At 30.7% G+C, this 24,743-nt stretch overlaps 2 protein-coding genes across 2 annotated transcripts in view; both read right to left on the bottom strand.

The window, feature by feature from the left end:
• The window catches only part of LOC134707533 (uncharacterized), a 22,354-nt gene extending 4,720 nt beyond the window's left edge, over positions 1–17,634 (bottom strand). Inside the window, exons 1-9 of the mRNA XM_063567374.1 lie at positions 17,536–17,634; positions 12,025–12,339; positions 11,042–11,248; positions 9,018–9,089; positions 6,865–7,035; positions 6,342–6,423; positions 2,832–3,046; positions 2,094–2,267; positions 627–760 (exon numbers count right to left, since the gene is read on the bottom strand). Coding sequence (XP_063423444.1) covers positions 627–760; positions 2,094–2,267; positions 2,832–3,046; positions 6,342–6,423; positions 6,865–7,035; positions 9,018–9,089; positions 11,042–11,248; positions 12,025–12,339; positions 17,536–17,587 — 1,422 coding nt within the window. The 5' untranslated portion in view covers positions 17,588–17,634. The remainder of the gene's footprint in view (positions 1–626; positions 761–2,093; positions 2,268–2,831; positions 3,047–6,341; positions 6,424–6,864; positions 7,036–9,017; positions 9,090–11,041; positions 11,249–12,024; positions 12,340–17,535) is intronic.
• LOC134705842 (uncharacterized) lies at positions 17,593–24,743 on the bottom strand. The gene is made up of 3 exons (XM_063564556.1): positions 24,645–24,743; positions 17,831–18,126; positions 17,593–17,715 (listed from the first exon to the last, which is right to left on the bottom strand). The coding sequence occupies exons 1-3, from the start codon at positions 24,706–24,708 to the stop codon at positions 17,593–17,595; spliced, it is 483 nt and encodes a 160-aa protein (XP_063420626.1). The 5' UTR covers positions 24,709–24,743.

Genomic DNA, 24,743 nt, shown 5'->3' with positions numbered 1-24,743 from the left:
TTTTAAAATCTTTAACCACAGAGTGAATGTAATGTTTCCCCCACAGAAAAACTAAGTCCATTTAAAAGTAAAATACAGAAAAAATGGATATATTTGTTTACAAAATTTACTTCTGGATACTATCTTTTGATCGTAAACAAGCTTCTGTCTAAGTTTGGTACAAACCCAGGATAGTTTAAGAAAGTTATTAAAATTTTAAAAACTTTAACCACAGAGTGGATGTAATGTTTCCCTGCAGAAAAACTAAGTCCATTTATAAGTAAAATACGGAAAAAATGGAATTTCATTTTTACAAAATTTACTTCTGGATACTATCTTATGATCATAAGCAAGTTTCTTTCCAAGCTTGGCAGAAATCCAGTATAGTTTAAGAAAGTTATCAAAATTTCAAAAACTTTAACCACAGAGTAAATATTTGTGGACGCTGACGACGACGGAATGTAGGATTGCTTAGTCTCGCTTTTTCGACTAAAGTCGAAGGCTCGACAAAAACCTAATGGTTGGCATCTATGATTTGTGTTTTTTTGTTGTTGCAGTGCATCTACTGATTTTGAGTCATGAATGGATACACCATATCCTTAGTTTTCTTTTAAAACGACTGACTGAATAACATATACTTATCTTACTCCATTGAATGATGTTATTGTAACAGTTCCAGAAACTCTATTGTAACAAGAATCATCAGCCCATACAATGAATGTATGTTCATAATTCTGTTGACCAATAATATGGGGAAGTTGGTCTTTCACATGAACAGTTTCTGTAGAGAGAAAATAGGGAAAATATCCATATATATATACCATAACACTCAACATCCATGTCATGAAAGTTTAGATTTTATTCCATTAAAGAAATCAGACTTTTGAAATATTTATAATTTTAATGGTAAATGCCAGAAAAATATGCAACTGATTATAAATCAAGAATTTGCTTTTCCGGTTCTTATGGCTGGAGTAAATTTTATACCAACAAGAATTTTCCATTCATATTTTTCTAGATTATTTTTTTAAAGGAAATAATTTCTTTATGAGTTAAAATGAAATGCTTGGTTCCATCCCTTTCATTTTTGTTTCCCAACAAAATCATTTCAGCTTGTAGTTCCATTAAATCACTCATTCACTTGCTGCAAGCAGTACTAAAGCAGCAAGATGGAAAACTTTATTGTTAAGGCATCAATCCATTTTAAGACTTAACAAGAATGTGTCAATAGTACACGGATGCCCCACTAGCACTATCATTTTACATGTTCACTGGACCGTGAAATTGGGGTCAATACTTTAATTTGGCATTACAATTAGAAAGATCATATCATAGTTCACATGTGTACTAAGTTTCAAGTTGATTGGACTTCAACTTCATCAAAAACTACCTTGACCAAAAACTTTAACCTGAGCTTCACACCATTTTTTTCTTTGTTCAGTAGACCATGAAATAGGGGTCAATACTTTAATTTGACATTAAAATAAATTAGAAAGATTATATCATGGGGAACATGTGTACTAAGTTTCAAATTGATTGGACTTCAACTTCATCAAAAACTACCTCGACCAAAAACTTTAACCAGAAGCGGGACGAACGAACAGACGAACGGAGGCACAGACCAGAAAACATAATGCCCCTCTACTATTGAGGTCGAACAGACGAACGGAGGCACAGACCAGAAAACATAATGCCCCTCTACTATTGAGGTGGGGCATAAAAATGTGAAATCGAATATTCATCTTTTTTTTGTCATGTATATACAAATGACAATGGTTATCTAGAAGTCAGTCTGACCAGAGAAACATTTTGTGACATCTGTAATTTGACTCAAACAAAAACAGAAATTTTGACATGCCAAGAAACTCAATTATCGAATAGTTTGGAAAGGCTAAAACAAATAATGAATTTTGAATAAATTTAGTTTCTTATCAACAGAAATTTTGACTCAGAAGTAAAAATACATATATTTGTATGGAACAAAGTTCTGGACTATAGGAAAACTTGGGACTCATCCAAAATTTTGAGTCAACTGAGTTTGAGACAATGAGTGTTAACTGTAGTATGTTCTTAATCTTCATAATCTATAAATTCATAAGTAAATACAAACTTACTTGCAAAAGTATCATAATAGAAATATGGATCTGCATCATGTTCTGGTTTAACTAGAACAAACCAGTCAGCATAATCTGTATCATTGAAGTAAAAGTCCATGATACTGAAGTCTATATCTGAATGGTCAGGTATTGTCTTATGGTATCTGGATAAGTTGAAATATGGAGGAGTATCTAAAATATAAAGAAAACAGGCATCCTATTTTATATACTGTGGATTTTTTTTCTTCGTTGGAACCAATTTTTGTGGATTAAGGAAGACTTACATGTTGGTGATTATTTAATTTCAATATTTTGCCAAATTCTGCATACAAGTCTAAAGGAAATGTCTTTAAACTTTATTAAATTGTTTACTTTTCTCCATCATAGAACCTGCCGAGATATTACTGATATTAACTATAGTATAAGTTTTATTGAAATCTGGCAATAATTGAACCCATAATAGCGTTAACTAGACCATTTTCCATAATTTTTTTATTTCAAAGGAACATAATTTTTTTTTGCAAAGTCAATCATCCACCATTTAAAAATTTGCTCAAGATATTGCTGAAATTTACCTATACCAAGACCACATGGACAAACGCACAGATGCCCAGTATTTCCATGTCCCCTGCCACTTGATATATGGAGGAAAACAATTTCATGGCACATTTTTCCAACAATATTATTTTTAAGGGAAACTGGTATTCAAAATCTTAATACATGTATCATGTTTGTACAAACAGTGCCAAAGCTTACTTTCCACTGTAGTGTACTGCATAACATACACTCTGTCAATATATCGGGTACCAGACCACATGGCGATATCTTCATCTTCTGGTTCCTTGTCCAAGGTCATTTTATAGGTCTGTGTGGGGCAGTAATTTGGACGTAGGTCACGATGATCCGATGTTGATGCATTGTATGCAGAACTACAGTTGTCATAGCCAATAATATTAGCACCACCATCAAACCTTAAAAGTTCAACAACATAATAATATTTTTATTATCAAAAAAGAAAATATACATAAGACTTTAAATATTTTGTTAATAATATAAACAAAATCCCCAAATACAGAAACATTAATTGCTGCAGTTCTGAAAAGACATCTGCCAAATCAACACATGTTATATCCACAACAATAAAAACATAACCATATCTACATGTATTTTATAACATTATATGAAAAAGTTATCAAGATTTTTTTCCCAGACAATTTCTATAGCTGGAAAATCACTCACATTAATTCCTTTCTAAAAATCATTTTTTTACAAATGAATGTTAAGAATGACAATTCAGGCATACCAACCAATATAAAGATACAAGAAAACAGGGATGAGTTTTTTCCCTTAAGGTTACAAAATGTCAGCATAAAATTTTAAACATATATATTTTTTCATTACAAATTTGATTTACTACACTATTATTAGTTACTTTAAGATATGGTACAAAAATCAACCAAATCTATTGATTCGTTTTGGCCCTAGATGACTTTGAAAATGTTTATATCATTGAAAAAGCTACAAGTTATAGCAAAATGCCAATTTTTAGCATCAAAATTGAAATATCTTTTTTTACTCATCTGTGACCTACATTTTTTATTATGTTTTTCAAATAAGCAGTACTCGAACTTAACAATTGTAAAATTCAAACAATTTCTGTATTAAAGGAGGCTGGCAGGTACAAAATTTTGGCAAAAAATTGTTTTTTCATTACATTTATTACACTATTAGTTATTACTTTATGATATGGTACAAAAATCAACCAAAAATATCAATTCAGTTTGGCCCCAGATGACTTTTAAAATGTTTTTATCATTGAAAAAGTTCCAAATTATCTCCCTTTGGTGCAAAAATGCCATTTTTTGGCATAATAATTGAAATATCTTCTTAAACTCATTGGTGACCTATATTTTTTATTATTGTTTTCAAATAAGCTTTACATAAACTAAAAAATTGTAAAATTATAGCGATTTCTGTAATTATATTTCAATATTACCTATATTTGTCCTATTACTTCCACAGAAAAAAAAGAACATTAATAAAAATGTATGCTTCTTTCCAAGACAGATTGTGAGTTCAATGAACGGTGACCCCATTTTTTTATTTCATTTTTCTATTAAGTATATGATAAAGTTAATTTACGAATTAAAGAACCTTAGTGAGCACGCTCACATACCCCACGTCCCCACATTGTCATTGGAGAAATTAAATAAGTGAAAGAAAAAAAAATTGTATAAGAAAAATTAATTTCCTGCCAATATGCACATCTAAATAGTATGTCCTTATTATCTACAAAATTTCATGAAATTCTGTTGTGTGGTTTGACAGGAGTTGCGATGACAAACTGTTGCAGTAGTACATTGAAGCAAATAAGTTCAAAGGGGCGTAACTCCTAGAAAAAAAATTGAATCGCAATTTCCCGTCGATATGCACAACTACATAGTATGTCCTTATTATCTGAAAAGGTTTCATGAAATTCTGTTGTGTGGTTTGAGAGGAGTTGCGATGACAAACTGTTGCAGTAGTACATTGAAACAAATAAGTTCAAAGGGGCGTAACTCCTAGAAAAAAAATTGAATCGCAATTTCCCGTCGATATGCACAACTACATAGTATGTCCTTATTATCTGAAAAGGTTTCGTGAAATTCTGTTGTGTGGTTTGAGAGGAGTTGCGATGACAAACTGTTGCAGTAGTACATTATAGTAAATAAGTTCAAAGGGGCGTAACTCCTAGAAAAAAATTTGAATCGCAATTTCCCGTAGATATGCACAACTACATAGTATGTCCTTACTATCTGAAAAGGTTTCGTGAAATTTTGTTGTGTGGTTTGAGAGGAGTTGCGATGACAAGAAACAGGACTGACGGACGGACGGACTGACGGGTCAAAAACATTATACCCTCCGCAACTAGTTGCGTGGGGTATAAAAACTATAGAGAAATCCTATATTAGGAAAAAAAATGATTTAGACTGGCAAGCCCCCTTATAGTTATTTTAATTTGGATATTACCTCTTAGACTATTTCTCCTAATAGTTCAGAAAAAAAGTACATTAAAAAAATGCATTCATTTCTCAAAGCTAGATTGTGAGCTCAAATGATGGGTGAAGCCATTTTTTTTATTTTACTTTTCTGTAAAGTATATGATAAAGTTTGTTTATAGAAAAAAAGATAGCGAAATCCAATATTTAAAAAAAAACGTTATATTCTTTATAAAAAAACTAAATAACAAACTCTTGCTTTGAGTTGTTGTTTCAAATGCGCAAACAAAGATTCATTTCTAGACCATTATCTATCAACATTTGTTTTTATTCACAACATGTGGACTTTACACAACGGCAAAGCAAAAAACCCATAACGTAAGATCATCATGTGCAAAGGGAGATAATTCCAGCAAAATTTTGAAAACCTTGAATGGAGACATTCTTTTAAGAGAATACTGAAAACATTTAAAAAGTCAAAAATTTATGCTTGAAACTTCAGGCTCCAGCCCTAAGCTATACACCTTGACTTTCAGTTTGTTATAAGCTCTGAGGATGCTTCAACTTGCAAAAAAACATTTTTTGAAAAATGACAAGTTCCCAAGTGTGGAAAAATTGGGAAAAAATCCTTAAATAATCCATAATTGTAGCTGGATAACATCAATATGACAGCAATGCCTCTGAGTAGTGTCAGGTGACTAGACTGAAAACTGTAAGAGAGGTTTATAACACAAAACTGGTTCATATCTTTTGTAAATTTGGCTAAAAATTGCTAAGTTATTTTATGTGGATCTAATACTAAAACCGCATTCAGGGGCAAATTCAGACAATTCTGCATGTATTTATCAATATATAAAAGACTAATATTTATCATTTCAGGAAATGCTAAATACATACATGTATTTTTTGTTTAGGGGCCAGCTGAAGGACGCCTCCGGGTGCGGGAATTTCTCGCTACATTGAAGACCTGTGTGTGACCTTCAGGTGCTGTTGTTTTTTATATGGTCGGGATGTTGTCTCTTTGACACATTCCCCATTTCCTTTCTCAATTTTATGTTATGAAAACAAAATTTCAAATGCATTTGTATGCAACTTACCTATCCTATCACAATTTCTACATAAATACAAAGTGTCAGAAATTTTCTGAATCTAAGAGTATTTTATGGGCGTTGGCTGTAATATCTTTAATGAATGGGCAAATTGTTTGCTAAGATTAAAATATGCTAATTGACAAGTGAAGACACAATTAAGTCATTAGTTCCCTTCCAATTTGATATTGAAAACCTACCATCCAATTATATCATCTGCTATAACTGTTATACGGTCAGCACTGTCAGGTATAAATTTGAATATCTTATTGACGTCAGCATCTGTTTAAATAACAAAGTGAAAAAAGTACCATACATTATTTTGGGTATTGAACAGTATTTTAACATATATGACAATTATACTATTGTTGACAGCACATATAATAATATATTTTATGGATACTTTTTTCAAGAATTCCTTAAACTTGTATGTTCTGCAGGTATCAGAATCTTTAGCGTTGATTTGACTAGTGCTAATGGAATACTTTTCTATAATTAGTTAAAGTGATCATCCATAGTTATACATCAAAGAAGAGATGCATTATTAAGATTGTACCTGTGACATAATACAAAGTCTCCTAAATAGCCAGATCTACAATACAATTAAAATAATACCCAGTGACTCACTTGAAATGTTGACAAAATTGGCTCATTATACATTTATTTAAATTAATAAAAATAAATATTTATCTTTAATATGTCTTGTCAAAGAATAAAAATTACCAGAAATGTTAACAGAGTTGGTTCCTACAACTGCATAATGGTTATCTTCACCAGTAGATCTCCATACTATAAACTTCAAAGTTCCTGGATTAGTTGCAAAAAATTCCCAATATGCAATTAATCCACAACATCTAATGATGTCTATATCATTCTTCAACAAGACAGCATTCCCTACAATTAGAAAATATAGCTCATGTTTCATTGGTATTCCAATCAAGACATTGTTGAAATATGATTTTTTTCAAGGACTCCCACAATTATTTAAGTACTGGTAATAAGGTTTTTTACTTTTAAAAGTCTTTAAGAACTTCACTTACCCATATAAAGTATTTTCAAGTGATAATTGTTGTTATTAACTGAGGACCAAATTGAACTCTTTCATGTCAGAACAACATTTCTCTAATTTTTGTACTATTTTCACATTTCCTCACCGGTGTGAGAAAAATATTTCTCCTCACTAGTGAAAAATCTGTTCTCGGCAAATGATAAGTCGAAATTTGATTATGACATCTAAATGTTTTGTTTTCTTCTGAATTTTCCTATTGTGAAGTCAGGAAAAAAGGCAACAATGCCTGATGATGTCGCATATTAAGAGCACAAGTTTCTGAAAATCTTTGAAAAAGAACGGTAAAAAGCATTAGAGAAACAGATTCCGACACTATAACTCGTGTATTACGATATTTCTCCACTCTCAACAGTTAAATTTTATTATTTAAAGAGCTCGGCAAGCCTCGCGCTTTAAATAATAAAATTTAACTGTCTCGAGTGGAGAAATATCGTAATACACTCGTTGCAGTGTAAGAATCTATATTTAACATCACTAGTACAATATAGGTATCTCCTCCTTATTGGAGGACACTTTCTCCACAATTTAATTAGTTGTTAATTGGTGGTTTTTCTTGAGGGTTTTGTGTTAATTGCTAAAATTGAAGTCCTAATTTAAAATGTTTTATTACAAACTATTTGTCTATCCCTGAGCTCTTAAAAGATGTCATTTAGCTTTAAATTAAGTTAACCAAATATCTAAGTTAGTTGACAAATAAATGTGATACATGTATATGTATGTAAGCTATTTTAAATTGCAATATTTTAGGAAAAAAATTTAACTATAAAACTGATCTATTGAGAAAATAGAAGATAGAGTTATCTCCCATTACCTAATACTTTCTTTGACTTTGGTTAAATAGTTCTCAATTGCATTTATAAACTAAATAATATTTAGTCTATAAAGTCAAACTTTGACAAGAAAATATAATGGTCCTATCATTTAAAGATTTTGTTGATTCAGGGTATTTTGTAAAAGGCACCTATCGTCTTAATAGGTAAAATAGCAATATTAAAATGGATTATTATTGGTCATTTCAATTGATTGCTTTTCTCCCTTGCACAGTACTGGCTGAAGCAAGAAAATCAACAATAACCTATAATTCTTACATTTTCACCATTTTCATATGCCCAATTTACTTTGGTTAGAATAAAAAATAAAATCTATTTTGAATTTATTTTTGGTTTATTTTCAATAAATTTGGAGTTCTGAAGGTTAAGTTTTCATCCTAGCAAATCATATGGTAGTAGGTGAGGAGATCATTTAAAGGTTAAAATCAAGATTTTTTTTAACAACTTTCATTATTTAATATCAAATTATAGAAGTGTTATCCTATTGCTGGCAAGAGATGAATTTAATTTAATTACAGAAGATTTGTTTCAAAAAATGTCAGGTAATGTGGTGACACTTTAAAATAACCCGCTACACGGCTTATTCAGTGTGCACCACATTTTTTATGTTATTTCTTCATAGACAGAAAAAATATTACAGTCATTCCTTAAATAAATGAAAATATTGAACTGACTATTTGCTAAAAAAAAATACACTTGTGTGTATACATCATAAGAACCAATCAAATAACTTTTCTGTTAGTTAAAACTTTTGTAGGTTACCATAGATGTGCTGTATGTTTTATTTTACATTTTTCATATCAATAATCATTTTTTAAAAGATCTGATGACCATGTATAAAACAGTTAAAACTTTAATTCCACTTTGGCTCATCCTTTTCAGATCAGTGAAAACATAATGTGCTACTAATATTTGAAACAGATTATTAGGTAAATAAATTTCACTCTAGAATTGTCTTTTAGGGTAATCTACTATACCTTCATCTGTGTCATTTTTCACAGTTCTTAATGCCACATCATCACCATAAATAAATGTTCTGGTTTCACAATCTATAAAATAATTATTAAAGTAACATATTAAAAACTTTGATTCTTTAAAAACATTGATTCTAATTCTAAAGAGCAATAGGAATTTCACTTCTTAACTACAAGGTTGTACCAAGTATATGTACCAATGAGATGCTTAATTTTCAAATCTATCAATGTGTGTTATAAATGAAATGAAGGGCTACAATATTGTATGACAAAAACAATTATTTTGTTACTTAATAACTGTAATATAGGTTTTTGAAGAAGCAACTCAGATAAGAATGAGGCAGTCTTTATTTAAGCCAAAGGAGAGCTGTGGTGTTTGCTAGTGCATCTGTCTGACTAACACCAAGGTTCCTGGTTCGATCCTCGTTCCAGGGAGAACATTTTTGGCTCTCCCTTGACATGCTTGACACCATTTGGGAGTACTGTCTTGAGAAATGATGATAGTCCATCAGAAGGGGGCAATAAATGGCTGACCTGTTTTAAAAGAGAGCCATTTTTCTTGCACATAAAATACAGCCTTGTAGATTTTGAAAAAGAGCAGACTAATGCAGCTACAGGTTGCATTTCTGTAAATATTGACAATTCAATTTCCCATACAAACTCCTTTTACAGCTTAAGGAGGTAGACCTTGGTTTAGGGAGATAACTCTTTAAATCAGTTATGTGTTTGTAAAAGTCACGTTTCATCAATGTAATTTAAGCATTTACCTGAAACAGATTGAAAATAATCTATGTAACCTAGAAGCTTAAAATATATTTATGAAAATGGTTGACACAAACGTACTGATGATTTTAAGAGTTATTTCCCTTAACCTAGGTCTTCCTCCTTAAACTGTACCACTTTTACTATGAAGTTTTGAAAAAACCTTATCCTAGAATTGAAAGTTCATATGCACCACAATTTTTTTCAAAGGTCAAAATATAGGGCTGTGCGGCATTTTTTCAACGTTTATTTGCCCTCAACTTCTCAGAGTTTACACTTACACTAATTTTCTTGACTACCCCTACCTCGAATGAAAGGTTACCACAGATTTCAATGTGAACAATATGCACGTGTTTATTTACTGGTACCATTCCCGAGTTCTGTCTCTGCAATATGGAACACAGAGAGCATAACTGGAAACCAGTATGTAAACAAAATTAATTTTCTATGAATATTCAATTTCTCCCCAAAAGAGGCGTGTTTTGAGCAACAGCTGGCCCAAGAACACAGTTATTTCGTAGTGCATTTCTTTAAGACAATAAATTCAAATTAAAAAAATCGCACCTGCTCTTTCTCAAAAAGATTTTTACAGTGTAGTGTACTACCAGTGAGACAAATAATATCAAAATTATAGAAACTTCTACCAGCTCTAACTCAAAATATTGACAATTCTGTGTTAAGGGGGTGTAAAATTCAGTTTCACAGCTTCAGACGTGATAAAATTTGACCTTTTTGAACTGGACCAAATCACTACTTAACATAAAGATTCAGCACCCAAATTTTTTAAACATGTAATTACATCCCCCTTCTTAATATTTCATGCATTTAATATCAAGAAATAAATTGGGAAAGTGTATCAAATAAAACATGCAAGTTATACACTGTTTACACTAGGGACTATATTCGTAGACAAAGAAAACCAAAGGACGATAACTGTGTCCTTGGACCAGCTGTATTTACAAAGTGCAACCTACAAGGCACTCGAACCTGCAAAGTTGAAAGGAGTTGCAATAACTTGTTTCCCAATCCACTCTAAATAAATATGTTTAAACTAAGCCAAATCAAGTAAATATTTGTCCAATTTTATTCAATGCTCCTTACCATTTCTTTAAAAAGCTTTTGTGAACAATTTCTTATGTAGAATAACATTTGAAAAACTAATATCTTTTGATATTGCAATTGAAGGTTTTAATTAAGAAGCAATGCATAATAAAGTTGAAGCATTGTCTACACATTAGAATAAAAGGGCTTTATCTTATACTTACAAGTACAATATGGATGATTCCCTAGTAATAAACATTCCCTGGTCTCCAGTGTGTGAGTTTCATCATATCTCTGTCCACATCTGTTTATATAGCCGTCTTTTGTGTCTGATTCTGTGTCCGACTCACAGTTACGTGTTCTAGTCTGGGATCCTCTATCACATGGTAGAGAACAGCCAGACCACTCAGACCATTGAGTCCATTGAGGAACTACAAAAGTTGTAAACTGCATAAAAGTATGCTATATGGATATAAGAAGATGTGGTATGACTGTCAACGAGACAACTCTCTATCCAAGTCACAATCTGTCATTTTGGGGCCCTCTTTAGCTTGCTGTTTGTTGTAAGCCAAGGCTACATGTTAAACACCCTGCTTTGTCATATAATGGTTTACTTTTACAAATTCTGACTTGGATGGAGAGTTGCCTTATTAGCACTCATACATGTAACACATCTTTCTATATCTATTAAAGTCATAAAAGATTGTCAAGATATGTAAAACAGTATACATGAAAGTGTTTACAAGACTAGACTGCCGGAGTGTATTTCAATATAACCACCTACATCATTGTGGAGGGACAAAACAATATTAAGATATTCAAATTAATGTTCTAAGATCAAAATTGAAATCTTGAATAACTGGTATTTACTTCAAAGTTGTCTAAGGAAAAGTCATACCCAACCTCACATAATTCTAGCTATTTCTTTTTTCGAAAAAAGATAAGAAAAAAAGTAGAAAAAGCTCTGATTACTGACTCTAAAAACAATACTAATAAACCATGGTAACCTATAGTTGTTTTAAACTTCTAAGGCATTTGTCTCTGTTTGAGAGTTTTCTGATTGGCATTTATACCACATCTTATTATTCATATTATGTCAAAAAAAAAAAAAAGCTGTCAGATATGTATATGTTGTGTATTTCATGTTATCTATAAAATTAAAACATCTAATGCCAATGGTCTTATATATGATATGTAAGATACTTACTATTACATGTATATGATGAGGTCAAAGTATCACAGGCTCTTTGGCAATAAATTCTATTATAATAAGTTAAACCATTAATAACTGTACTCTCTGTATATAAATAGCATCTATCATTACAATTAGGTGAACATTTTTTAACAAGAACAGAACATGTATAGTAATTATCACATGGGTTCTGATATGTTCCAGCTTGATTGCATCCTCCACACCCACAACGATTATTCCAATTAGCAGAGGTAACAGTTAGAACTCCATTGGTATAGTGATCATAACATGTTGGATTAAAATAATTATTTTCAGAATGTGTCAATGAATCTGAAATAGAATTCAAAAGAAATCATTGAATTAATAAGAATTTAAATTTTGCAACATTGAGAAAAATCATGTTTAATTCATCCAAAAAAATCAAATTGAGAGTTTAGATAATTGTGATTATAACCCTGTGGTTTTTTTTGCAATAATTAAAAACATAGCAATAAGTTCTGAATTTACACATGTTACAGTTAAAGAATTAATATTAAATATGGCTGTGTTTACAACACTAAATATATAGTATGAGTATAGACAAACTGATACATCTATCAGAGCTCCAGATAAGGATTCACAAATTGGGGTGTTTACCCCAAATTTTTATATGTAATTGAGTTAAAAAGTTTTTTAATTGCATTATCAATTCCTATTCACCCCTTAAGCAAATATCAAATTGGGTTTTTCACCACCAAGCCTCCTTAATGTATTGGTTTTTTCATCAGCATAATATTGAAAATTTAGGCATGTTATAATCACATTACTAGTACTGTATAGCAGGTTATTTTCCGAGTGTAAAATTGCGTGATTTCCATAAATGAAATATTTGGGTGGTGAGTATTTTGGTGGATTCAAAACTTTTATCAATACCTTTGCATGTACACTTTTAAATTGATGGAATTTATTTCGGGGATTTTGTTCTATCCGAAGAAAATAAGCGAAAATTTCCAACCCGTGAAAATAGCCGCTTTACAGTATATCAAAACCGGGATGTTCCTCTATCTTAAATATCATTCTTTCTTTGTATGTGACAGTTGTTTTATTTGGTTTATATATAAATACACAGACAAGCAGTTGTATGTTTAATTTGTGTCCAGTTTCAATCGTTCTGCAAGTTTTGTCTCACAACTTATATAAACTAGTGTCACTAGTTTTATAGGGGCGCACTACGTTTGCGCGCATTTGGGGATTAAAATGTTTTACGTTTGCGCGCATTCATTTTACAGGTTATCTCAGGTAAAAATATAAATAAAAATTATATTAAATTATAAATGACTATATTTTTTTGGATTTTCATAACGGATATGACTATCAATTATTAATTTTGAAAATAGTTTGTTTATTCAAATTATATATTGTGCATATTGAATTCGAAAAACGAAGTTTAAACTCTGTTATAGCTTAAGGTCAAGTAAGAATAAATGGGCTATGTCACAGATTGTCTTAAAATTTTGCATACACCTTTATCTTGTTGATCGTATCTAAAAATCGAAGAAAAAATGTGCGGCTTTATCTCTTTGTTTCCATGTCTTATGAGACTTATACTAACTTAAGGGGTACTAATACGTTTAGATATTTGAACACATTTAATAAATAAATAAGTACTATTACCTGTATTTTCCCTTAAAAGATACTGTTTGAATTCTTGCAAAATAGGTGTACCTTACTTTAACTATCGAAAGGGGTACTGATACTTATTACCTGTATTTTACCTAATTTTACCTGTCAAAAAAATGCGCGCAAAGGTAATGATTTTTGCGCGTAAACGTAATGGTAATGCACGCAAACGTAATGCACCGCTTTATAGTACCTATTCATCTTTCTAGAGCACATACGATCACCCTACAGTTTATTTGGAGTAGGTGTGGCTAAGTGTTTAGATTTGTATGTAATATATGACCAGGTTTACAGGGTAGTTTAATGACTGTTACCACATTCAATTTACAAATAATCCTGCAACATCAAATAAATGACAATGTTTCACTGCACTTGCCAACAAGACAACTTTTAATTTCTAAACAATACAGAACAATTAAAACAAAAACAAAGAAAGTTTCAAGCTGCATTGATGTCAAATGAATTTGTGTGTAAACTCAACTAAAATGAAAAATAATACTTTTTTTGTTTAATATTTTTTTTTTATAAATCTGGGTTAAATTCTCCCTTATTGGAACTTTTGGTTTTCAATGCTTAAATCCAAATACATAATTGATTTGGCCTTTCAATGTTCCAACTGATTTAATTATTGTCGAAACCTGGTGTATGTTGTTCAAACAATTTTCTGATAAAGGCACCCAAACTAGCACATGCCTTCAATGGACGCTTCCTAAAACAATAGCTGAGTCTTGTTATCTATCATAACTATCCCTCAGCTATCAAAAAGAAGATGAAAACATGTTTTTTTAATATTTTTACCAGACATTTACTTTAGTTTTAATTCATTGCTATGTGTAATGATAAATCTGGAGTAATACGGAAAAATTATGACAGCATCAATTGTGACAGCATGACAAATGCTAATTGGATTAATGCAGAGAAGATCGAAATGTTTTAATCAACATGTGAACCTTTGAGCAACTGAAAATTCCAACAGGGTTTCAACTACTTGATGCCATGCTCTTCTTTGACAACGAAGGACATAAATATTATAAAAATAGATTTACACCACGACTAAGTAATATATATTTGGTAAATAACACACTTGTAATGACAGAACAACACGGTAAATTTTAATATAAGCACAATTATTAGTGACTTTTTAACATTGATTATTAAATAATAGAATATTATTCTATAACTTTTAAAATTGATAATAATATATAAAAAGCAGGTAAGTTCATAAAGATCCTTATAAATATAGTGTTTACATCCAACATGGCGACCAAGGATAGTGCATATACATATACTATGTGACAAGGTTGCCATGTTGCATGAACACACTTATTGACACTATTTTTAAAAAGATATTTATGAACTTACCTGCTTGCTGTGAATCATTTTTAAGTTATCAAATATACTTATTTTATAATAATATTTAATAATCAATGTTTAAAAGTCACCAATATGTGCAAATACTAAAATTTCAAGTGTTGTTCAGTCATTACAATTGTTATTTGGTCATTACCAGTGTTATTTGGATAATAACAGGGTTATTCTGTCATTCACATTAACCCTGCCCGGCTGCATGACAGCAAATTAAAGCATGAATTGAGTTTTTGAAGCTGCAATGGGCAATTGCATTAGGTTTTTAATTATTTTTATTGCGTAATCATGTAATGGTTTATTTCTTCCTTTATGATATTTTATCCTGATGATAATTTGTCACAGTAAATTTTTTCCAGACATGGTATTTCACAGGTAGATTTTTTCCAGAGAAGTGAAAATCTATCTGTGTTATGCAGATAGTATGTACTGGTATATATTTGCCATACCATATATCACAGAATATTGTGAAATAGAGTCCCATAAACTGCTATGTAAGTTACTTGCAATCAATATATACAATGTACCTGACTATAATTATAAAATGTTTCACAAAGGTAGAACAAATTTTCATTATTTATGAAAGGGAGATAATTATGAGCAATTATATTTATATTGGTTAGTTGGCTGAGTCACCTCACACATTTTTTTTAAACAATATACCCATATAATGATTGAGGCTAAGTTTGGTTAAATTTGCCCCAGTAGTGTCAGAGGAGAAGATTTTTGAAAAAGATTACAAAAATTTACGAAATATTGGTAAAAAAGGATTATCAAGGGCAATAACTCCTTAAGGGGTCAACTGACCATTTTGGTCATGTTGACATATTTGTAGATCTTACTTTGCTGAACATTATTGCATTTTACAGTTTATCTCTATCTATTCTTATACTCAAGATAATAACCAAAAACAGCAAATTTTCCTTAAATTACCAATTCAGGGGCAGCAATCCAACAACCAGTTGTCCAATTCATCTGAAAATTTCAGGGCAGATAAATCTTGACTTGATAAAAAATTTAACTTCATGTCAGATTATCTATAAATGCTTTGGTTTCAGAGTTATAAGCCAAAATCTGCATTTTACCACTATTTTCAACTTCTATTATTAGGCATGGCGGCCATCTTGGTTGGTTGGCTGGGTCACCGGACACATTTTTTAAACTTGATACCCCAATGATATTGGTGGCCAAGTTTGGTTAAATTTGCCCCAGTAATTTTAGAGAAGATTTTTGTAAAAGTTATCGAAGACAGATGACAGACGCCAAGTGATAAGAAAAGCTCACTTGGCCAGGTGAGCTAAAAATGAAGAGCAAAATCCAGAAAACTTTATACTTTCTGAAATATAAAATGCATTTAGAATTTAATTATCTAGTTTCTGCCATGCTTTTATTTTTTCCAGGTGTTCAGGTTTGTCTGTACTCAAGGGTAAAATTTGTTGTGTAAATAGGGCCATATTAGCCAAATGGTTTAATGATCGACCTTTTATCATTTAAATATTCTACAAAATTTTTAAAATAGTTTCAGATATCTCACATTTTTTATACCAAATGGAAATTATACATGGAAATCCTTTAAGGTTCACAATCAACCTATATCATGTGTATTTAGAGGGGTGTATATTTGGGCGCACTCTCTTTGCATGCATTTGGGGATTAAAATATTTTACGTTTGCGCGCAGCTTTAGATTACATTTGCACGCATTTATTTTACAGGTAATCTCAGGTAAATGTATAAATAAAAATAATATTAAGTTACAAATAACTAATCTTTTTTGTATTTTCATATTGATCAATTATTAATGTAAAAAATCATTTGTTTAACAGCCAAATTATATACTGTTCATATTGAATTATAAAAGCAAGTAAAAAACTTCATTATAGCTTAAGGTCAAGTTACAATATATGAATGGGCTATGTCATGGATTTTTTTAAAATTTTGCATGAACTTATTGAAATGTGTCTGAAAATCGAAAAAAATCTGCGGTTTTATCTCTTTTTTCCATGCCTTATGAAACTTCTACTAAAGGAAGGGGTACTGATACCTGTAAATAATTAAACAAATTAATAGATAAATAAGCATTATTAACTGTATTTTCCCTAAAAAATTACTGATTGAATACTTTCAAAATATGTGCCTTATGATAACACTAAGAATGGAAATGGGGAGTGTTTCATAGAGACGACATACTAAGACTAACGGAAGTGGTACTGATACTTATAAATAATTGACAAATAAGCATTATTACCTGTATTTTACCTGAGTTTACCTGCCAAAAAAATGCATGCAAATGTAATGGAAAGCTGCACGCAAACGTAATGATTTTTGAGCGCAAATGTAATGGTAATGCACGCAAACGTAATGCACCGGTATATTTTATTATCACAACAATCAGCTTATTTATTTTTATAATTCTTTGTTGTACTTATATTTTACAAAATATATCTCCCCAGAAATAAAAAAAAATGTATGTATTACTAATATATACTGGTATATATATTTACGTGAGCAAGTTGCTGTGTTACATCTTTCTATCTGGTTTACACTACCATCCATACAGACTAGATTTTTGCTGAAACCATTTGGTGCTGGATTAGTGCAAGTTCGTGTCCGAGTCTTGTAGCCACCACCACAATTTCTAGAACAGCCACCATAGGAACTCCAAGATGACCAGCCTCCATCTCCTGTCAAAGATAAATAGAAATATCAATGCTTAAGTTTTTTTCAGATTCTAAACATGTTTATTTGAATTATATAATGTTATTTTGATTTTAACTTCTGCAATGAAAGTCCTTTTACCATAATAAAAAGTGTGTTAAACTTACGGACACAATGATAGCGCACAGTTAACCATGCATTTCCTTCAGTGCCACAAGAACTTCCAACTAACTCATTTGATATTGTAAAATCACAAGTTGTTTCATTGTCACATTTGTTCTTGACACCATATGTATAATTGTGTAGACAATCATTAAAGGACTCTAACGTGTATTTTACTTCATCTATAACAATATATGGATTTCCTGGGTATTCTGCTTCTCCATCACAATTCAATGATGCACTGGTTCCTTCTCTTCCTTCAAAGTTGTAGTAATCTGAAATAGTAAGAATACAAACTAACAGAATCATCCATAGATGTTGTTCATGTGCTAATTAACTTATGTTTTGCAACTTGTCATCCCATTTCAATTTACTTAATTCAGGCTCCCTTAAATATATGGCTGATGCTTAGATTGTCTTACATGTCCAATAATTATGCTGTCGTGTCACAGTGTGGTCAAACATTGGCAATTAACTCATTGGTCCAAATTTCAGGTAGATGAAAATGAGTGACCCAGTTGCAGCATTTCTAGTTAAATGCTGGGACTACAGATTGTTATTTTGAAATTACGCATTTTAAAAATAAAATTAACAATGGACAATGGTGTCTTATTGGGTAGTTCTCATCCAAGATTCTGACAACAAATGGAAGTTTATAAGATTCTGTTTACTGTTAAGGTGGATTTATGGTATACAATCATGATACAAAATCGGCCTACTTGTTTGCCTAAATCTTCAAATTTTGAGACAGATTTGCAATTCAATGGTTAGCCTGTTTTTTACTAAAAGGAAACTTTTAATCGTATCATACAAAATATTTTAACAAATATTTAGTTTTCTAGTTTAAAAATCATTTTTTTTCAAATGAGCCATTTGAGGGGAGATAACTCTTTTAGAACAAAACTTATACTGGGCTAATAGGGAAATTTTTTATTTTTACTTGTAGCAAGAAAACAACTTCGGTGACACCATGTTTTCTTTTTATTTTCTTAAAACATATTATGAAACCTTTCTTCTCACAATTTATTTCAAATTCTATCTCATAGATTTTTTTATGCACACTAATGTGTTTATTCGTGAACAAACTAATCAAATTTTGGCAATTTTCAACGACTCATAGCTTGAAAAATAGCATGGTGACCCATACTTTATACCAATTTTTTTAAAAGAGCATAGTAAAATCATCATTTTGGTAAATTATAAAAAAATTCTGTCTCAAAAAATATATACTAGTGATCTACCTTAATATGTCAAATTCCTGTATCCTGCTTTCACTATGAACCCTAGCAATTCCCATTTTTTTTGTAAATTCCTGTGTCCAGTTAAACATGTTAGACTTTTTTTTCACGTTTTCACGGTACAATTATTTGACTTTCAAAATTTGATATTGTGTAACCAGAGAGCATAATTCTCTTAATCCCAGGTCTCCACTTGGATTCAAACCTGGGACATCTGTGTTACAATAAGGCAGTGCATAGTGGGTCTCATTGGAGTCTTAAGTGGAGTCTACAATTTTTTGTAAACGCGACACGTGAAAGTAAAATTATTGTGCCGTGAAAACAGGAAATGAAATCTAGTGGGACGTGGGAAATTACAATAAATAATAGAATTGCTTACATACATAGTGTAATCTGGATACAGGAATCTGACAAAACAGTAAGCGGGTTCCAGGGTCAGAACACCCCAATGAAACCCCCTGCATAAACTGACTGAGCTAAATAAGTACTTCCTTACAGGGCCGTATATTACATAAAGGCATGTAGGCAGTTGCCTCCTATTGGGGGCTGACAAAAAAATAATATTGTTCTAAAGTTAAAACAACAATTTAAGGTGGTTCATCATAATGGCATGTATGGTTAATATTTAGATCTGAAAGGTCAGTACCCAACTCAACTCCTTTGCACACATAGAATTTTCCCACCAAATACTATTGCGTCTGCATACATGATACATAGAAGTGGCAATGTTGGCAATATTGAATGCATAGACATGATAGAAGAGCCAGAGACATATAATACAATTGTATTATATATGTCTCTGGAAGAGCTAAAAAGATGGGATTCGTCCAGTCAGAAAAAAACACCTTAGCATTTGTATATGGTGTTTTTAGATTAACATATTAAAATAACCTACCTACTTACGTGTTTTTATAAATTTAACGAGTGTGATTGGTTTAAATTTTCTCAAGACATAAACACCAACACACGTGCTTCCTTGTGAAGTTGTGTTCATCCAAATTGAAAGTGAAAGTTTATTTGGCGCCAAAATTTCAATTTAATAGTTTTTAATGCGCTTGAGGGGCCTCGCAAATGGAAGTTCGGACTAAGCCAATCACGTGATTGACTTAATTAATTAAGGGCATACGATACAGTTACAGGGAAGGTCGTGACGTTGCTAACGTAATTTTTTATTTTCGCGACGTCAAACGGTGATATATCGGGAAAAGATGCATTTTTCGACTGATTTTTAACATTCAAACTGATTTAATTTGAAAACGAGTTCAAGGACCCCTATTTTTCAAAACGGTATTTGGGTTCATTTTGCAGGGAGATTGTGTGACCCAAATTTTATAAAACTGTAAATAGAGGATTTTTTTTAATTGTGATAAACATGGAGTAAAAAAAATACGTTTTTTCCTCAATTCATGAACATTTGATAAATATGAGTTATTTCTGAATATAAAAATGCATATTTTTTAAAGATATTTATAAAATACAGATATTACCGATTATTTAACAAAAAACAATTTGTTTTTATCTTTTAAGACAAAAAAGTTATGTCTTTCTTTCGAAAAAGAAATTACGGCCACAAATCTGAATTTCGAGCAAATATACAAAATTTCGACCTCATTTTACTCGAAAAGTAGCACATGAAGGTATATTTTTTATTACATATTTGATTTAATCAGGTAAACAATAGCCTATATGCAAATTTTCATGAACTTGTAAATACGGGATCAAAACTGTTTCGTATGCCCTTAAGGGCACACGATACCTGGGAGGTAATGACGTTGCTAACGTAAAATGTAAATTTCGCGACGTCCAACTTTGACTTATTGGGAAAAGATGCATTTTTCGACTGATTTTTATGATCTCTTTTATCATTCAAACTGATTTAATTTGAAAACGAGTTCATGGACCCCTATTTTTCAAAACGGCAATTTGTTTCATTTTGCAGGGAGATTATTAGTCCAAATAATTATCATGACGTCTTGAAAGGCTATTGTGTTTAATAAAGTCTATGTATTCTAAATTGAAAACATGTGTTAAGTTAGATGGTCAGTTTTCAGAGTTTTTTAGTTGTAACGCAGGATTGATGCAAGGGGAGTCATTATCTCCTTTTTTATATTCGCTCTATGTAAATGATATAGAAATAGAATTAATCAAACAGGGTATTGAGCCATATGAAGTCAGAATGTTAAATTTATATTTGTTCATGTATGCAGACGATACAGTTCTTTTTAGTGAAAGTGTAATTGAGTTACAAAAAATGATAGATACTGTGAATGAGTGTTCAACACAGTATGGGCTACATATAAATCTAAGTAAGACAAAAATTGTAATTTTTCGTAATAGAGGTAAAATAAAAGATAATGAAAAATGGTATTTAAATGGTAACATAGTAGAAGTATGTAATGAATTTGTTTACCTGGGTTTATTGTTTAATTATAACGGTATATTTACTGTAACACAAAAGACACTAACTGAACAGGGTAGAAAAGCTACTTTCAGCTTACTTAGCAAAACATATGATGAATATTTTAATATAGAAACTTTACTATCTTTATTTGATACTTATGTTACAAGTATAATGAATTATGCCAGTGAAGTCTGGGGCTTTCATAAAGCAGAAGATATAGAAAAATTGCATTTATATTATATGAAAAGAATTTTAAAAGTTAGAAAAGGAACTGTTAATAACATGGTATATTTTGAGTTGGGCAGAGTGCCCTTGTATGTAAATAGATATGTGAAAATGGTAACCTACTGGTTGAAATTGTTAGACACAGAGAACTGTATTTTAAAACATGTATATAAAGATATGTACGAATCTAGTTGTGTGAAGCCAAATGACAAGCTAAATTGGTCTTGTAAGATACGAGATATATTATGTAAATATGGTTTCAATGATGTGTGGTTTTCACAGAGAGTTAGAAACAGTGAATTATTTTTGAGTGAATTTAAACAAAGAGTAATAGATAATTATATATCTGAAGGTTTATCATATTTTGAAAATTCGTCGAAATGTACTTTGTATCAGTATTTACATGATGGCCACACTATGCAGTTTTACCTTAGTCGTCCATTAAACAGTTTGTATAGATCTTTTATTACTAGATATAGAATAAATGCTCACGCACTATGTATAGAAACAGGTAGATACTATAATATAGCCAGAAATGAACGTTTGTGTAGTATGTGTAATAAAAATGCGATTGAAGATGAGTATCATTTTATTTTAGAATGTGATAAATATAACGACATCAGATGTAAATATTTAAAGAGTTATTATTATGAGAAACCATCTACTTTTAAATTAGTACAATTGTTATCTGTAAGAAATGTCAAAGAGCTAAACAACCTAGGAAAATATTTATTTTCTGCAGAAAAAGCACGTATTGGTTAATTATTCAAATGTTTTTAGTTTAATATGTCTATATGTCATACTCCGCTTAATTCTTTCATTGATTTGTATAATTTGTGTATAATTGTTGTATTATGCTGTATATTATCTATTGGATATTTATATTGTGTAAATCCAATAAGCTGTATTTGCTTACGGAAATAAAGTATTATTATATTTTTTTTCTTTGACGCCTTACTTCGACATGTAAGGCGCCAAAGAAAAAAAAATATAATAGCCTTTCAAGACGTCATAATTATTTGGACTAGGAGATTATGTGACTGAAATTTTATAAAACTGTAAATAGAGTTTTTTTTTTAATTGTGATAAACATGCATCAACAAATGACGTTTTATTCCTCTGTTCATGACTATTTGATAAATATGAGTTATTTGTGAATAAAAAATGCATAATTTTTAATGATACTTATAAAATACAGACATTGACGATTATTTTTAAAACAAAAAAACAATTTGTGTTAATCGATTTAAACAAAAAAGTTATGTCTTTCTTTCGAAAAAGAAAATACGGACACAAATCTGAATTTTGAGCAAATACACAAAATCTCGACCTCATTTTACTCAAAAAGTAGCACATGAAGGTATATTTTTTATTGCGTATTTGATTTAATCATGTAAAAATAGCATATATATGCAAATTTTCATCAAGGAGGATTTTGAAAATAAATAACTCAGCCTTGAAAATCACAAAAATAAATGGTTTGAAAATGAATTACCTGACTTGCAATGTATTGAAAATATATAACTTAGCTGGTCTTTACCTTCTTGGGCCTTCAGCGGTCCCAAAACCCTTCAAAAAAAATGTTTGCCTCGCTCCGCTCGGCGAATGATATGTTGGACCATTCTTTTGAAAGAGGCTAGGTAAAAACCAAATTTTAATACATGTACTATGTATTGTATGTATGCAATATATGATCAAAAGAATTAATTCTTTTGATTTTCGTGATAAAAGGTATAAAATCACTTAATCTAATTATACCAATTATCTTTTATAATATACTATGTATTTGTGTTTTGTTTGTCCTGTGTCACTATGTATTATCTTAATATGTTTGTGTGTAATGTCCTCTTGTACACAAGTATGTGTCTGAGGTTATGAATAAAATCTTGAATCTTAAAATTTCTGCAGGGAATAATGATTAATTTTGATTAAGTGGTACACATTAACTTGACTTTATATTATTAGAACATGTATGATTCATAATTATTTAACAAATATTCAAAAAATTGTATGTTTTTGAATATCATAAATATAGTTGTGAAAATGAATAATTAGTCCCTTGCTTCAAGTCATGAAAATGAAAAATCATGCTTCAATAGTGCAGAAAATGAAGAAGAATATGTCCTCTCAGTTTACAAAAATAAATAACCGATCAAAAACAAATCCTCCTGTCAACACGATTTAATAACACCATCTTCGCATATTTTCGCCTATTATCATCTTCGCATATTATCCTCTTCGCATATCACCATCTTATAGGAGTACCGTTTTGCAAATCTTTAGACTTTAGGTTGTTTTCTTTATTTGCGCAGTACTTATCATATTTTGAAGTAGCTTAATTCTGTACATATAAATTGTACAATTTGCTGGTTGGTAGTTTTGTAAACTTATATAATATGCAAAAAAATCCCAAGTAGCCAATACCTTTGAAAAAAACGCACGTCATTATTGTAAAATAAAAATCAGGGTTGAATTCAATATCGTAGCAGCTAAGTAGCGGCTACAGTCAAAATCTACGTAGCATCTACAATATTGAACGCGGCCCAGATATTTTCAGACTGCCGTTATGAAACTGAGAAGCTATCAATCATTTCAGACAAGTTGGTCAAGAAAGATTTTGGCTGTCCTGTCTACATGCTATATATGTATGCCTTTTTTGCTTCTGATGATCTTATCTATTATGTGTCAGTTCAAACTGTTAGTATAACTCTGTTATTGATGCAGTTTATTCCACTTACAAATATTCAATTGGTCTTGCATACAGAAATTAGTATCCCTTGTTGATATAGCTCCATTTTCATCTACTATTTCTTACTTGTTTGGACTATGGATGCAGAATGAAATCATAAAATATCCTTTTAACATAACTGCTGCTCTTTTCCTCCCTATTTCATAAGCACATTTAAACTACGTATTTTTGAATACTTACTTTTATCTGTAGCTGTAGTTGGTAAAATACACACTGAAATTAAGAAAACATTTGAGAGCCACATTGTTAATCAACGTTTAAATGTTTGATTAACTAAAC

Source organism: Mytilus trossulus, chromosome 2, assembly GCF_036588685.1.
Source record: "Mytilus trossulus isolate FHL-02 chromosome 2, PNRI_Mtr1.1.1.hap1, whole genome shotgun sequence".
In the NCBI taxonomy this organism is placed as follows: domain Eukaryota; kingdom Metazoa; phylum Mollusca; class Bivalvia; order Mytilida; family Mytilidae; genus Mytilus; species Mytilus trossulus.
Note: the sequence above shows the minus strand (reverse complement) of the source record. Positions and strands in the feature narration are given on the sequence as shown.

Excerpts from the sequence above, each read along its gene's own strand:
- LOC134705842 (XM_063564556.1), bottom strand. The coding sequence starts at position 24,708 with ATGTGGCTCTCAAATGTTTTCTTAATTTCAGTGTGTATTTTACCAACT. Across the intron at positions 18,127-24,644 it reads AACTACAGCTACAGATAAAA|ATTACTACAACTTTGAAGGA; the intron begins GTAAGTATTCAA and ends TTACTATTTCAG. Across the intron at positions 17,716-17,830 it reads TTAACACACTTTTTATTATG|GAGATGGAGGCTGGTCATCT; the intron begins GTAAAAGGACTT and ends TATCTTTGACAG.